Raw genomic sequence first — 16,262 nt, 5'->3', positions numbered from 1 at the left:
ATTTTTCACACCCTCAAAGCAGCAGTTCACTATGCTGTTGATTGCTTTGTTTCTAGTATGCTGGCAGTGTTTATAAAATTCAGCTACAACGTGTATTGCAGAAAGAATTCTTTCGTTGCAGTGGCATGGATTCATTTTCTTTTTTATCATGAGGAAAAAGCATGCAGAATGCACACTAGCTCTCTGCTCAGATACATCATACAGTGTAAATGGTTTTCTTTCTCCAGCAAGGTCAGGAACACTAAGTATGTGATTTCCAACCATTTGCATTTGAACAACCAAAGGAACTGAGGAGCACCTGGACTTTGTAGGAATGATGCAGATGAATTCAATAGCAGCACAGAAACTGGTCCCATTTCTGCAGTAGCTGAATAGAAGGGATGCAATACATGCATCCACAGAAATACCAGAAAGTGTGGTCCTGGTTACAGCAGACAAAAGCGCAAACCAATCAAACCACTAAAAACCCCTAAGATTTAAAGGGTCCCTAAACTTCTCTTTACTCGAGAAATATCCTCCTCTGCCCAATACCATTGTTGCAAGCCCAAAGCTCTCTTCAGAAATGGGAAATTCAGTTCATGTTATGTATGTGAAGCAACCAGACCAACAGCCAGATCATCACCTATCTGCAAACGGGCAGGAAACTAACAGAAATGTTTATTTTAGCCATGTATAACAAGAGTGACTGATCAACCTCACTGTGCTGTTTTACTTTTGTTCTAGTTTCAACATTGAGAACAGTGACAGTATTTCAAAGGCAGCTTTATTGAAGTAGTTAACAACTAAAAACTTAGGCGTTAGCACGGGGGAGATGTGAATGAAGCCCATGTTATAAAGGAATAGGAAATTACTAACGGCGAGGAAATGCAAAAGGAAGGAAAAAAAAAAAAAAAAAGTAGGGCAGAGATATAAAAGGCATAAAACAAAGAAACAAAGTGTTGACAAAGAAGTTACACTAATAGTGAGCATTTCCTTTCTAGACGTTACTAAGGTGACAAAAAATACTCAGTAAATAACAAAGTTAAGGAATACAGAGCTGTTCCTACAACTGAATGATTTTAAGTCTGTTACACAAGCAAACTCAAGCCTGAAGCAGTCCAGCTTCAACATTTTTCTCTCAAACACTTCCGAGGCATTCCAAATCCTCTGGTTGATTCTGGACAGCCTGGAATCAAAACAAAATCTAGATGCAACTGTTTTAATAGAATTTTGTTTCATTAATTATTTTCATTTGGGTGTGAAAACGTGTTACGAAATCTGGGAAGGTTCTGTGGCGATGAACTACCTTCCACAGATCACATCCAGCTGTAAAAGACAGGGAAAAAGAACAGGACAATTGTGAGGTTGGAGCCCCACGCAATGCCAGAGCTCTGCAAGGGCAATCAGGCATCCACTGCTGCTTCCTCTAGGGCTGCTCTGTCCTTCTCTAGGTAAGACAACCTTAGTGTTGTGCTTCTTTGGACTGATTTGTTTGTTTGTTTTTCCAGTGAATTGTGCATTGGATGGGAAATTATAGTTTTACTACTATGGATGCCAGCAGACCAGCAGTGCTGCTGTGGAGGGATGAAGGAGGGCACGAGCACTGACCAGATGGACACACAAAGCCTAAAGAATTTGAAATTCATTTCAGTCTAAGTAAAAAACACCACAATGTTTCAATGGTATTCCCCCAATAGTTTAACGGCTGGGGGAGGGGAGGAGATAGGGGAGAAGCCCCCACCGTAATATCCTGTAACTCAGGAAGGTGTGTTAAACCCACAGCTTTCCACGTTGTGGGCATCTTAATCCTAAGGCATCCAATAAAGGAGAACATCCTTCAGGCTTTTACCAACCCAGCTTTCACCAACTCCTTTGTTTATCCTGCAACAGAACGGAGGGTTTCTCCCCGCTCCGACAGGAGCCCCGCAGCCACCGGCTCCTCCTGAACCCACACCTCCTCGGCGGGGGCTCCCGTGCCCAATTTCGACACGGCTAGAGGAACCGGGTAGACGCAGGCGGGAGCCCCGCAGGCACCCGCAGCCCGGGGCGGCCGCCCGCCCGGAACGCCCGGACCCACCGCCGAACCCCGAGCAGTGAGTAGGCGCCGGCGAGGAGATCGCGCAGCGGGGAAGGGCCGGGCCCCGATTTTCGGCTGGGCTGGGAGCGCAGCGAGTGGCGCCCGGCGGGCGGGCGGGGAAGGGGCCCCCGAGAAGAGCCGCGACGCAGGGCGCGGGACGGCGCCAACGGGTACCAAGCGACCCCGGCGACCCCGCCCCGGCAGCGCCCTTCGCGTCCCTGGGGAGACGCCCCGTCCGCCCGCCGCGCGGCACCACGGGAGTTGTAGTCCGGCCCCCTCCCGGCCGCCCCCGGCCCAGGGGGGGAGAGAGGCGCCGCGGCCGCTCTCGCGAGGCTTGGCGGCGGGCGCGCTCTGCTCTCGGGCGGCCTCCTCGCGAGGGCGGCCGCCGGCGGCGGAGGGACGTTTGGTGCGGGCGCCATTCCCCCGCGTGACGTCATAGTGCATTGTTGTGAGCGTAGCGGAGCATCCCTCAAGCTGTCAGCTGAGCCGCCGCGGCGGGGAGCCGAGCCGGCCCGGCCCCCCTCCTCCCCCGCCTCCGCCTCCTCCTCCTCCGCCCCCGCCCCTCCCGCCCCGGGGGCTCCGGCGTTCGGTGTCAACGTATCATTGTCCGTGCGGAACCCCTCCGGGCCCCCCCCTCTCCCTCCCTCCTCCCGTCCCCCCGGTCCGCCCTCCCCCCGCCCCCGCCCCCCACCGAACCACCTCAATGAGATGCAAACATGAAAGACAAGAGGAAGAAGAAGGACCGCACCTGGGCCGAGGCTGCCCGCCTGGTAGGTGCCGCGCAGCATTGTGTGTGCGCGTCTTGTGTGCGCGCCGCCCGCGTCCCGCCGCCGCTTTGTTGGCGGCCGTTGGGGCGTGGGAGGGAGCGGGAGAGGGCGGCAGTGCGTGTGCGACGGAGGAAGTGTGCAAGGGAGTGTGAGTGTGTGTGTGTGTGAGGGAGTGCGAGAAGGTGTGCGGAAGTGTGCGAAGGAGTGCGTGAGTCTGCGTGTGAGCGTGCAAAGGAGTGTGTGAGTGAGGGAGCGTGTGTGCGAGGGAGGAAGTGTGTAACGGAGCGCGTGTGTGTGGGGGGGAGTGCACGAAGATGTGAGGGAGAGCGTGAGTGCACGGAGCTGCACGCGAGTGTGCGAAAGTGTGTGAGCGTGTAAAGGAGGAGGTGTGCGAGTGAGCGCGAGGGACGGGGAGCGCGTGCGAGGGAGTGTGCGGCCGCGAGGCGGTGTGTTCGGCCGCGGGGCTGCCGGTGGGGCTGCGAGGGCTCAAGGGAGGCATTGCCCGTGCCGGAGGCGGGCGGCAGCGGGTGCGCGGCTCCTGCCGGGCTGTGCGAGGCTGAGCCCGGCCCTCTGCTCTCCTCCTGTCCCCGTCTGGAGAGGAGAAATAGCAGCGTCCCTTCGGCAACGTGCGCGTGAGGAAATGCCTATTCTTTTCTTCTTTCGCGTCTGCGTGTGTGTGTGTAAATATCCAGGGGTTGTTTTTGTCTCTCTGAGTTCGCGCATCAGATATCCCAAGAATACCCCTCCGTTTAATTGCAGAGAAAAGTAAAATATCTGGGAATTGCTACTTCATCCCGTTAGCGTGAGCAGGAGGGCAGGGCAGAGGGGCAAGGACGTGACAGAGAACTCTCATCCCGGTTTCCCTCCACCCTCTCTACTTTCTCAACTGAGCCGAGAAATATCCAGGGCAATCAAACCCACGGGCGCTCTAGAGACCTGCTCAATTCCCTCTTCATTAGGAAACTGTCTTCTCTTACCTACTGTATCTGTTTTCACGGTTCTGTATTACTGTTTGCTAAGTGTAATAGAATACACTGTTGATGTTGTTTTCAGTTTCCGAGTGTGTATGGTTTCTCTTCGTTCTAGGAATTTTACAACAATCTGTGCACAGTACAGCATGTGTGGTTGTACGTGTTTCTGTGTGTGTCTTCTGCAAACTTGTGTCTGGCTGAGCTTCAGTTCAGTGCCTAGAAAGATGACAGAGCAGGGAAGATACATCACTGGTTATATTGCTTTTCTTTCTTTCTTTTTTTTTTTGAATCCATGTCAACTTTGTATTTTATCCATCTCTGAGATAATTCCCTAAGTAACGTCTCTGTGGTTATGGTGCATCTATTTTTGGCGATGGATATTGATGTCATATTTCTATTAGTTACACTCCACGAGACATTCCTTGTAAAAATGTTTCCACCTTGTATGAATTCCTACATAGGAAGTTCAGCCTTCCTCTCCTATGTAAATAATTACGAGGTGTTAGACAGACACTACCTATAGATGTCTCTGCGAGCTGTACATAGGTGTTCTCATGTGCTTGGTCAGTGCTAAATTCTGGTGTGGTTCATTCTGCATTGTACGACATTTCGCAGTATCTCAGCTTCAGCGAACGTGTTCTGATACATTGTCACCTTTGCCTAGTTTCTCAGATTTGTAAGAGAAGTTTAACCACAGTAAAACAGTATTCGCTAAGTAGCGGTAGCAGTGGGTGTTGCTATAGCGCTTGTTTTTTCAAGCTTTAAACAGGCAGCTTGCATTTGAAAGTCTGTAAATTCAACCAAATGCTTTTCTAACTTTCCTCTTTCAAGTGGCTGCTGCAGTTGCTACTGTAAGCTGTCTTTTGTTTGACAAATGTACATAAAGGAATTTTAATGTGTATTTATTAAAATTGCTATTCCCATGTGGTCCAGTATGTGGAAAAGTTTAAGAGCCTCTGGAGAACAAAGGCTGAGCCTGTGCTGAGGAGGAGGACTTAAGACTCTCTCCTATTTTCGTGCTGTCCCATCAACTAACACTCCCCCCTGAAGGGTCATTATTTGCTAAAATCCAGTAAAAATGATACTTTGCTGTGTGTAAGTGGTAGAGGTGTATGAGATCCTCTGTGTGGTTTTGTCTAGGCTCCTGGGGTTTGCTGTGTTACAGAAAACTTGTCCCGAGTCTGTTATGTGAGCAGTGCATAGCGCTGCTCAGACTGGCCGTCGTCCTGCACAGAGCTTTGGCAGTACAGTGACATGCCTCTGCAAATCACAGTGAAAGATTGAAGCTAAAGTTGCCACTCCTTACAGTGTTTTATGTTAGGGCCCTGATGGTTCATTACAACTTTGCTTTCTTGGGATGCATCAATAATGTATTACTGCAAGGTTTGATTAAATCAATTTCTTTCCAACAGCAAGTAAACAATGAAGTGATTGATACCTGCTCACAGAAAATGACTCATGAGTTACCTGGATCAATATGATGTAAAGTTGTATAGTACTGCATTATTTTTAGAAACGAGATGGAATTAATACAGTGCAAATGTGTGGAAATGTGTGTTATATTTTCTATAGAAACCCATAACGTTATTCTAATATTGAGCTTTCAAAACTAAGTGCTCAAACATATAAAAGGAGAAAGGTGATGCTGCTGGCATTGCTTTTTTGCTCTGTTGTGCATGTCCATCTATTACAGTCTGGACTTAAAATGATGTACTTGCGCGCTTTCCTAGTACTTCAGATACACTCACAAGAGCTGCTGATTTTGTTCATTTTATTTGTTTGATGTGAGGTGCTGTGCTTCATTTTCTCTAAACTGTTCAAAGTCAATGCTAAAATATATTTTTCTCCTATGTTTCAGGCACCCACATGTAGTAGCAATGTCCAGTAGCTTCCCAAACACAAATTTTTCTGTGACATCTCTATAAAGTTAAGTATTTTGACTTCTGCTTTAGCCACGCAGAGTTGAGGCATGGAAAGATTAAGTACCTTACTCGAAGCTGCACAGGAAATCTGTGGGAGAGGCAGTTATCATACCATCAGTGTCTCTGTAGTAGTCCTGCCTCTTAGTCAGAAAATCATCTTCCTTCTGTGGCTACACTTTTGCCTCATTCACTCTCTATTACTATTTCTCTCACAGTAATTATGAAAGAAATGGATATGGTCATGTCTCTATTCAATCTATATTGAAACTCATAATTCACCATGTAATAGTTGTCATGGATAAAAAGGAGTACAAAAACTGGACTCAAGCCTGAAATCGTTACACAGTTCTCCCTTTCCCACATTCACAATGAAAGAAAGACTAGAATATATTCAGAAAAATATATTACATGACAGTCTTAAAATACATTGTAATGTGTAAGGCTAAGTGTTGAGCTCCACAATGGCAAGCAGTTGCATTTCTATTTCTTCTATTTGATTAAAAAGTCTTTGAAAACTCAAGTTTCTGCAGTGCAGGGCTTTTTCAAGATGCTTGATTTTTTTAAAACTGAAGCAGGAGGGGACTCCCATTATATTCAGCTCTTGTTGTAAATTCTGTATTTGTGATATAAGCAATAAAAAAGGGGCCGTTGGAATGCACTGTACTGGAACTTGCATTTTGGGGAAGAAGCCTCCTGCAGAGAGCTGAACCTTTTATGTGACACTCTGTGGTTTTGTTTTTTGTTTTTTGTTTTTTTTTCCTCATGCAAGTCTGCTTATCTTAGGGCAAGCATAACCCAGCTTACAAGCATTCCAGGGAAATGAACGCATGTGCAGGATCAGTGGAATGGTGGCATACCACTGACAGTTCGTCTTACAGAACCCGTTTTGTACAACATGCATTTTTATGGACAAAATTGCAACCTGTCTTTGCAACCTGCCGAAGGGCAAAGCTTTGTTGTAGACCCTATATGTCAACCCTCGGGTACTTGTAGAAAGCTCAGCAGTGTTTGTGCACAACCTGGGCGTTATCTCCACTCCATTTATTTATTTTGGTAGGTAGGTAGTTTTGTTGCTTTTTGTGTCAGGTAGACTAGGATGCTACGTTTAAAAGAACAAGACCAAAGGAAAACTTTTACAGGGAGGAGGACATCCTTCCTCTGTCTTTCTGTTGATCCCTGTGTTGATCCCTGTGATTAAGTTGTTGTTATTTTCTAGTCATACGTGGATCTCACAAAAACTGAACGGCACCACGCACTTGACGAGTTCAAGCAATTTGAAATAATTCCAATCAGTTGAAAAAACTTCTGTTTAATTTTAGCTCTTCTTAAGCTCACAAGAGCTCTCAAAGTGTTCTGAAAGACTTCAGATACTGAACTGTCTCTCAACAGTTTAACCATGAGACTCAGTGTAAGAAATATCAAAATGAAAATTGCTGAGAACAAAGTGTGTCCTGGGATACTGTGTAGCAATAACCCGACTTGTATCATCCCTTTTGACTGCTGGACCTGCCTTGGTACTGTGAGCTAGAAAAGCAGAAGCCTGAACAAAATGAGTTCATGAATGCAGAGCTCAACATATGTTTGAAGTGTTGGATATCTACAAAGGGTGGTAGTAACATTTTATGGTAACATTTAAAAAGGATTTGTTTTATGCATAGCTTGTCCTTATTATTGCTTTCTTATCTTATCTTTCCCATACGTGGCATTTTGAAACCCTACACTTCAGTTACAACCACTATTTAATAATCACATAGAAGAAAAACCGAACAATGAGAACTGTAGCATTTGTTGGGTTATTCATGTCTTGCTTGCTCCGTTTCTTCTCCAGTGTTTTTGCTTTCTCTTTTCTAAATTTTGTTCTGAAAGAAAGGTTTTCTTATGTTACGTGAGCTTGTATGTACTTTATTGGTGCTATAGAGCACTCTCGTGATTCAGCTGATGTGTGGATGTTGGGTGAGTAATATTCATGCCTTAATTCTTGAATTTTTTGTACTAGTCTCCTGACAGGATCCAGCTTTTAATTAACAGTTGTTCTGTTGCTGGTGTAAACTTTAGGAAAATTATGCTAATTAATTAAGAAATGGATGCTGGGGAAAACAAAAACAAACAAACAAAAAAAGGCATGAAAAAACAACAAAAGCCCACTGGAATTGTTAGTTTATGTGTTACTGTTTAATGTGACTGGCTGTCCAAAAGCTGATTGAGCTTCATCTGCTCTGCTAAGATAGTGGAGTTGAAATAGATTGTTAATGCTATGGAACTATTTTAGCATTATGTCTTCATATTTGAAGACCACAGCTGAAACAAAAAAAATTGGTCTGTGTAGCTAGACCATTGATGATAATCCCTTTGACTTTTATCTTAAGTCTTCGTTTTTGTTGCTATAAATACATTTTAAAGCATTGAGAAAGGAGCTTCATGTATCTCTAAAAATAGGAGATTTGACACGACTTTGTTTTACAGTATTAAGGATTTCTTTGTTGTTGGCTTAACACAGACTTGCTATTATTTTCTGTATTTGTTCTGATCTAATTCTTTTTCAGACATGCAGAAACATTGTAGCTCGGGAAGTTTTAATGGCCTTTCCCTTTGATCCCCAATCAATGCTTTTTTTGAAGAGCTATATTTTATTTTGGTTTGCTCTAGGGTTTTATCCAGTTAGTTTTATTCAAAGTGATTTTTGCACTTGTTAGACAAGGTGGATCCGCATCTCTTTTTTTTACCTCCTGTGGTTGTGTTTTTTCATTAGTGTAAAATATTACGTAAGTTATTTCAATATTTTTTTTTATTTCAAAAGTTGATCTAAAAAGTCCTTCTCTAGGGCAGAGTGGGAGGAACAAAGATTCCAGCCTTTGGCGGCACAAACCTTTTGGAAAGCAGGAACCTGATTCAAGAATGGGACCTGTTCTGAGTAAAGTCACAGTACTTGTACCAACCGGGTTAAAAAAGGAGAAAGCCCTTAGAAACAAACCTAAATATGAGGATTCCTCAACAATGAGGCAGTGTTATCAGTGTTTAAAGCTATGGTTTAATGCTCACTGATACAGTAAATGTTCCCAGGGGCGCTTTTTTTTTTTTTTTTTTTTTTTTTTTTTTTTTTTTTTTTTTTTTGTAGAACCACCAATATTTTGCTGTGATATCGCATGCTTCTGTTGGAATAATAGGTCTTTTTCTTCATTATTCCATCTGTTTCCAAATTCCTAACAAGTGAGATTTGATCCATTTCACCTAAAACTGGAATCATAGAATCATTTGAGTTGGAAGGGATCCTTAAAGATCACTTAGTCCAACTTCCCTGCAATGAGCAGGGACATCTACAGGTACATCAGGATGCTCAGAGCCCCATCCAGTCTGACCTGGAGTGTCTCCAAGGATGGAGCATCCACCACATCTCTGAGCAGCCTGTGCCAGTTCCTCACCACGCCTGCTGTAAAACACTTCATTATATCCAATCTAAACCTGCAGCGAAGGTAAGCTTTGAACGGATGATCTGTGTCTCTGAATATCATGGCTTAAGCAAATCAGTCCCCAGTTACGTCCAGTTATGACTATAATACTTTACCACAAATATCGTGAATATCAGGATAGAATTAGTAAGCCAGCTGGCAATTAATGCCTTCTTATCTTCTTTGGTCTAAGGCCGCTGATTGAGGTTGAGGACTGTGGTTACTGCTGGAAGAATCTATGGCAGCAGCACTGACTCTGGTGTAAGCAAGTTCGTGTGCTGCTTGCACTGGAACAAGAAACTGGGGTAATCTGATGTTTTCTGTTTTCATTCTTCGAATGTTAAGAGTTTCAGCTCTCTTTAGTGGCTTGACACAGAAAGACAAAGTCTTTGTAGCTTCCCTCACTGTTGGTGGAACATTTAGATCTGGTTTTTAACATTTTGGGTCTGTTTGTCCAGTGTGGCATCTTGTACCTCAGCTGTTTGAGGCAGAGTTGTTTTGTAGTGTAGCATTTAGTTTGTCTGACAACCTTTGCCCTTATCAGCGAGCACTGGTTCAGCTATTCAGCATTGCTCTAAAGCACTGGGGTATTCACAAACTCATTAAGAGAACTGTGCTAAAGTTCTCTATAGAAAACATTGCAGAACATTTTCTAGGTGACTTTTCATGAGTTTGGAGCATAAAAAAAATATTTAAAAGGTGGAAATTATATACTGTGTTTTAAAACTGGCTCTCCTAAGTGCATGGATTGGTTTAGTTGAGTCTGTGATGATAAATATCTTCTTGCTGCTTGTAGAGACTCAACTGTAGAGATTATTATCATAGAATGATAGAATGTGGTGAGTTGGAAGGGATCTTTAAAGATTTTCTGGTGCAAGCCTTCTGCCATGGGCAGGGCCGTGTTTCTCTAGGTCAGGTTGCTCAAAGCCCCATCCCACTGACCTTCTCCTGTGGGTGACAGTCACATCCTACAGGGGATCATTTAACTGAGATGTTCAGAGAATGTTGCTGTCTCTACAATTTCAAAAGTGTTCCTTGATAGGAGAGTGTCTTGGTTTAGTAGGTGATTTGGAGAACTTAACATAAAGTTATTTTTTTTTCTTTCTTATTGTGACCTTGGTTGTGCATAGATGGAGCTATGAATTTGGTAAAGCAGTCATTCTGATCAGCATTTATATTGCTTTATCCTGTTAGTTCTTTGTATAACTTATGTCTAGAGAGGGAAAAGAGCCTTAATCAAAGCATACAACAATTTGAAGGTCAAAGTTCTACTCCATTTCAGTTGACTTTTAGCATCCTGAAGAACATGCCTAACTGTGTGTAGTTCACTATAATTGACGAGTTTCTCTTTGAAATGTCTACAGAATCTATTAAATCATAGTCAATCTTCTTGTCCCACGTAACTTCCGGCATTTCTGATGTGAAACTTCTTTATATATGATGAGGCTCTACCATAATCATTGCCTAAGTGTTAATGTGTCCTTCAGTAATTGATAACTGTGTTATTTTTTCTGTTAGTTTCATCAATTTTAACTGAACAAATTCCAGACTCAGATATTTCAATTCTTCAATTGTTTTTTTTTTTTTTTTTTTTTTTAAGTTGATTCATTTTGTGTCTCAAAGTTCCCAGTTATCTACTAGCTGCTGGGATGCGTGTTGGCATTGCTGTATCAGAGAAGCATGTGATGTGGTGTGTCACCACGTATCTGCCAGTACTTTCTAGCAAGGTAACTGGGGGGGAGGGGAGGAGGAGGTCGCTTTGGCCATGGCCCATTTTTCTTCTGGACTGGGATTATGGCAGCTTTGGCTTCTTTCATTTCATTTGGCCTTTCTCTCACTTAGAAATTCTAGATATGTAAGACTAAACAGAATCTCTTTGGAATTCGGTATTTAAAGCATAAGAAACATCTCAATTAGACCATTAGTTTGATAATCATAGAATTGGTAATCTAAAAGATGAAGCTGCAAGGGCCTCATTGGCACGTTGTTTAGACTTAAAAGTAAGTTGCATACCTAAAATTAATTTGAAATTTCTGACATCAATAACATCAATTGGTAACACTCATTTTTTTTTATTTTTTTTTTTTTTTAGACAAGGGCTTTTCTGAAGTTTACCAGCATCTGATTGTCTTGTGGAATTTACATCCTAACTTAGATGTAGGAGAGCTAGGAGAAAAAAAGAGGTTCTGACAAGTTGTTAGATGAGCATGTTTTAGAGCTCAAATGTACGTATTCTTATCTCTTCTTCTCTGACAATGATTAGACAGAAAGAACCAGTTTATTTCTACAGATTGAGAATTCTGTATTCATTTAATGGTGCTCAGTCACTTCATCTGTCTTTTTTGACAATTTTTAATACTTAAAGCCTACAGATGTTTTCAGCAGTTTGATGTGATGATGCTGTGCAGCTTCATCCTTACAGCAGTAGTGCGCAATGCATTTTATTCTGTTTCATAATTTGTTTCATTCATAGCATAAGTTTTTGCAAGCACTCACCTTCTATTTTAAAAAGTGGGCAGAATAGTTTAGTGGGACTCATTCTGTAGCTGTGGAATGAGCTCTGTAAATCACTGTTTCAAGTAAGTTACTACTGTAGGTATCTTAGTGCCTTTTTGCCCCTCGTTTCAAGGTGACCAGTGGCTCCACCACTGTATAAAGTATTGAAGGTGTCAGAGACTACACAGCACTTGCATGGATTGTTCTTGTACTGAGCTCTAAGTTTGAAACTTTTCTTTTTTTTGCCAAGATTAAGAGAAATCTGTGTAGCTAGTTCTGCTATGTTGGCAGTCCTTGCCAAATGGGTTGTTTTCCTTTTGTCCTTTTCCCAGGATGCTGTGCTGTCAGCTTGTACTGCATTATTGAATATCTGCTGCCTGTTAAGCACACAGCAGAGGAATGGCTGGATATTTGGGTCCATTGGGCAGAATCATAGGAATGAAAGGCAAAACTCTAGTATGTGGCATGATCTGCTGCTTATAAGACTATTAATCTTTTAAAATAATGGTTTACTTTACTACGCCTGGTGTATGTATTGTCGTGGCTTTACCTTGATCAGCAGCTAAACTCTGACACAACTGCTCTCTCATTCCCCTTCCTCAAAAGAGCAGGGCATGTAGCAGAAATGCTAAGTCATGGCCTGAACCAGTGATGGAGCACCTGGTGGGAAGGCAGGGTCAACCCAGGGAGCTTAGGTGCATACAGTGCATCTGAGTGACTGGAAGGGGTGGAACCAGGATCCACACCTTCCCAGACCTCATTTAAGGGTTGGCAGTAGAGGTGAGGGCATCTCTTACTGGAGATCCCTCTTTACCTGAGGCCTTCCAAAGGTAAGTAGCTCTTTTCCTTTGTTTCTGCATCTTTGGCTGGTGCATTTGGGCTCCTTCTCATTTGCTGTAGCCAGATTTTGCCCTGTTATTATCATCTGTTTATAACATTACAGGGGGAGAAAATAAAATGATGAAGGGCTCAGGGGTTGAAGCAAGAGCAGGGAGGTAGCTTGCAAATCAATGTCAGGCAAAATGAACTCGGTGTAGGGAGGTTAATGTACATGAATTGCTCTGAAAGTAATGCCTCCTATTTATTTCCATGGAAACTACAACAGATACAAAGAGCACAATAACAGTGTTTGATAGAGTGAATTCTCAGCTACAAAATGCTATTTTTCAGCATAGTTGTCACCGTTAGCTGGAGCAGGTCCAAAAAAAGGCAACAGGGCTTGTGAAGGCCTTGGAGAATATGCCCTATGAGGAGCAACTGAAGGAATTGGGGCTGTTTAGTCTGGGGAAAAGGAGGCTGAGGGGAGACCTTATTGCTCTCTTTCAATACCTGAAGGGTGATTACAGTGAGAGTGGGGTAGATCTCTTGTCACTGGTGACAGAATGAGGGGAAATGGCCTTAAGTTGTGCTGGGAAAGTTTAGGTTGGATATCAGGATGAACTTCTTTACAGAAGGTGTTGTTAAGCACTGGAATAGGCTCCCTGGGGAGGTGGTTGAAGTCACCATCCCTGGATATGTTTAAAAACCATTTGGATGTGGTGCTCAGGGGCATGAATGGAATGGCCTGCCCAGAGAGGTGGCGGAGTTGCCGTCCCTGGCAGTGTTCAAGAGGCGTCTGGATGATGTGCTGCATGATATGGTTTAGTGCTTGTGGTGGCAATGATGATGAGGAGACGGTTGGACTAGATGATCTTATAGGTCGTTTCCAACCTTGTGATTCTATGATTTACCAAAGGTTTGTTAGAGTTAGGGTAGTTTGGACAGGTCGTGGTTGGACTTTATGATCTTTAAGGTCTTTTCCAACCTGAGCAATTCTATGATTTTCATCAGCAATGAATAAAAGCCTATGTGACGTTCTTGTAAAAATCTGCATGGCTGTCTGGAATGTGGCTGGTCTGTCATGTTGCTGTTGCCCCTGCTAAAATGCATCACTGTGCTCACATCCACTGCTTGATCTCCATAAGGTTCAGCAGTTTTTTCTGCCAAGAGGAATTCAGTAACACACTCTTGCTTCATACACGCTTCCATGTCAGGCACCGTGTTATCAGGCTGCCCCTCTGCTGCCATCGGTCACACAGCAGAAAGATGTAACAGAATATTGATGGGAAAGTTCAACCTATGCTGTTACTATCATCAGCTGCCTTTGATGTTGCTAACCAACATAATAGGAGGCATTATTTTTGGAGCAGTACTCATAATTTGTCTATTACTAGACTAGAGAAGTGAGAAACTAGTTAATTTAGAGTCCTAGAATGGTTTGATTTGGAAAGGATCTTGAAGATCATCTGGTTTCAACCCCCAGCTGTATGTGGGGGCACCTTTCATAGATCAGTTTTTTCCAAAGCCCCCATCCAGCCTGGCCTTGGATGCTTCCAAAGATGGAGTATCTGCAACTTCTCTGGGAAACTTATTGCAGTGTATCTCTGCCCTCAGTGAAGAATTTCTTCCTAATGTCTAATCTAACTCTAATCTCTTTTAGTTTAAAACCATTCTCCCTTGTCCTATCACGACATGCCCTTTTAAAAAGTCTCTCCCTGTCTTTCCTGTGAGACCCCCTTTAAATACTGGAAGGCCACTATAAAGCCCAGTGTACGGTTAACCCTCTGGTCTGTAAGCATGCACTGCTGGCTCTTGTTGAGGTTTCTCATCCACCACAGTCCTCAAGTGCTTCTCCTCAGGGCTGCTCTCAATCCATTCTCTGCTTAGCTTGTATTTGTGCTTGGGATTGAACTTCATGAAGATTTCCTGGGCCCACCTCTGAAGCCTGTCAAAGGTTCCTCTGGTTGGCATCCTAGCCTTGCAGCATGTTGACTACACAGCTTGGTGTATTTGGCAAATTTGTTGAAGGTGCATTCAATCCCACTGTCAATATTGCTTACAAAGACATTAAATGGCACCAGTTCCCAGTACTGACCCCCTAAGGAAGGTCTGTCATCACTGGTATCTACTTGGACATCAAGCCACTGGCTGCTGCAACTCTGTGAGTGTGACCTGAAAGAAAACTAAAACCACCTTCCCCCCCATCCACCACCTTCTACCTCTTCACCTGGGACAGCGCAGGAGAATGGGACCTGCATGGATCCATGGGTCCAATGGGTCCATAATGCTTTGTCTCTGCCACTCCTTTGTTGTCAGTCTGTTTCTCTGCTACAGAGATTGTTCCCAAACTGATCCTGTGTGATCCTGTGGACTTCCTGCGGACAGCAGCTCTTCAAGCACTGCTTCAATACCATGAGGCCCAGCCTGCAGAAGTGGGCTGCTCCAGCACAGGTCTTGGCAGGTGGCAGGTCGGTCCCCAAGCCCTCCTGTCCCAACTTTCCAGAGGCAGCAGCTCCAGCCTAGGTCTGCTCCTGTGAAGGCTGTCCATGAAGGAAGCCACAGCCGTGAGGCCAGATCCACTGCTGTACCATGGGCTCCTCCACAGGCTGTACATAGAGATCTGCTCCTTATGGTGTCCGTGGGCTGTAGGGGGATCGCCTGCTCCACCACGGGCCTTTGCACAGGCTGCAGGGAACTTCTGCTCTGTGCCTGGGGCACCTCCTGCCCTCCTTCTGTACTGACCTCAGGGTCTGCATGGCTGTTTCCTCATGTTTTCTCACTCCTTTCTCCCATCTGCTACTGTGTAGCAGTTTCTTTTTCTTAAATCTGCTCTCCCAGAGGCATAAACAATGTCACTTAGGGGCTCAGCGGTGCATCCCATTTGATGGGACTAAATCTACATTGGGCATTTGCTGGGCTCTGCTCACAGAAGCCACTCCTGCAGCTTCCTGCTACCAAAACCTCATCATACAAACTCAATACATGTGAGCAGCTGGAGGCTTCGAGTATAGATTACAGTCCAACAGTAGTTTCTTGAGCAATAGGTGAAGTACTTTTTGCCAGGTATCCCAGCAAGTAATATTTCATGGGAAGTCTGAATAAAGATTCCTGTTTTGATGTTGTCCTGGTCCTTCAGATTCCTGATTTAGCCATCCAAATAGTACATGCTGTGTCAAGTATTGGTTTACAGCTCTGTGAGACTGGCTGGGAGAATCAAATACAGAAGTCTGAATGCTTGGGACATTCAGTCTGCCCATAATGAGTCTCAGCATCCTCTGGAGAAGAGTTAGCAATAGCAAGAAATGGACACTACTCTCAGCTCTGCAGAGCTCTTGGTCCAGTTGTTTGTTTTTTCATCTTGCAAACTAAATTCTTCATGCTAAAATATTGTTTCCTCCTGTCAGTGCTCAGAGATCAACCATATCACTGCCAATTTCCCCTGTTGCTTTTGGGAGGAGAGTTACCCGTCCGATTGGAACTTGCCAGTGATAACCAACCCTATGTCTTTGGTGTGGAGTGATATTCATCTTCCTTATCTGTTGGTGAATGCTGTGGTTTACAGAGTGTATGATCAGCCCTCAAAGAATAGATACTGAGAGAAAATGGAATTACTGGTTTAAGCTAGTTAGAGCACTGCAGTTATCCTATGATGAAGGATCTTTTGTGCTCCTTGTGATGGAGTGTTCCAAGGACTCGGTGAGCTTCACTAAGTGGTTGCGATGTTAAAACGTTCTTTTTCAGAGTACTAAAAGCACTTAAGAACTAGAGTGCTGTGACTTCACAAG

The 16,262-nt window shown here is 44.0% G+C and overlaps 1 protein-coding gene and 1 long non-coding RNA gene across 2 annotated transcripts in view; one reads left to right on the top strand and one right to left on the bottom strand.

Moving 5' to 3' along the window:
• The window catches only part of CCDC178 (coiled-coil domain containing 178), a 183,651-nt gene extending 181,871 nt beyond the window's left edge, over window positions 1-1,780 (bottom strand). Inside the window, exon 1 of the mRNA XM_048940597.1 lies at window positions 1,721-1,780. Coding sequence (XP_048796554.1) covers window positions 1,721-1,780 — 60 coding nt within the window. The remainder of the gene's footprint in view (window positions 1-1,720) is intronic.
• Window positions 1,781-2,731: 951 nt separating this feature from the next.
• Window positions 2,732-16,262, top strand: part of LOC125690753 (uncharacterized) — a 29,806-nt gene continuing 16,275 nt past the window's right edge. The window contains exon 1 of the long non-coding RNA XR_007375771.1: window positions 2,732-2,826. This is a non-coding gene — a long non-coding RNA (uncharacterized LOC125690753). The remainder of the gene's footprint in view (window positions 2,827-16,262) is intronic.

This window comes from Lagopus muta, chromosome 3 (assembly GCF_023343835.1).
Source record: "Lagopus muta isolate bLagMut1 chromosome 3, bLagMut1 primary, whole genome shotgun sequence".
NCBI lineage: Eukaryota > Metazoa > Chordata > Aves > Galliformes > Phasianidae > Lagopus > Lagopus muta.
Note: the sequence above shows the minus strand (reverse complement) of the source record. Positions and strands in the feature narration are given on the sequence as shown.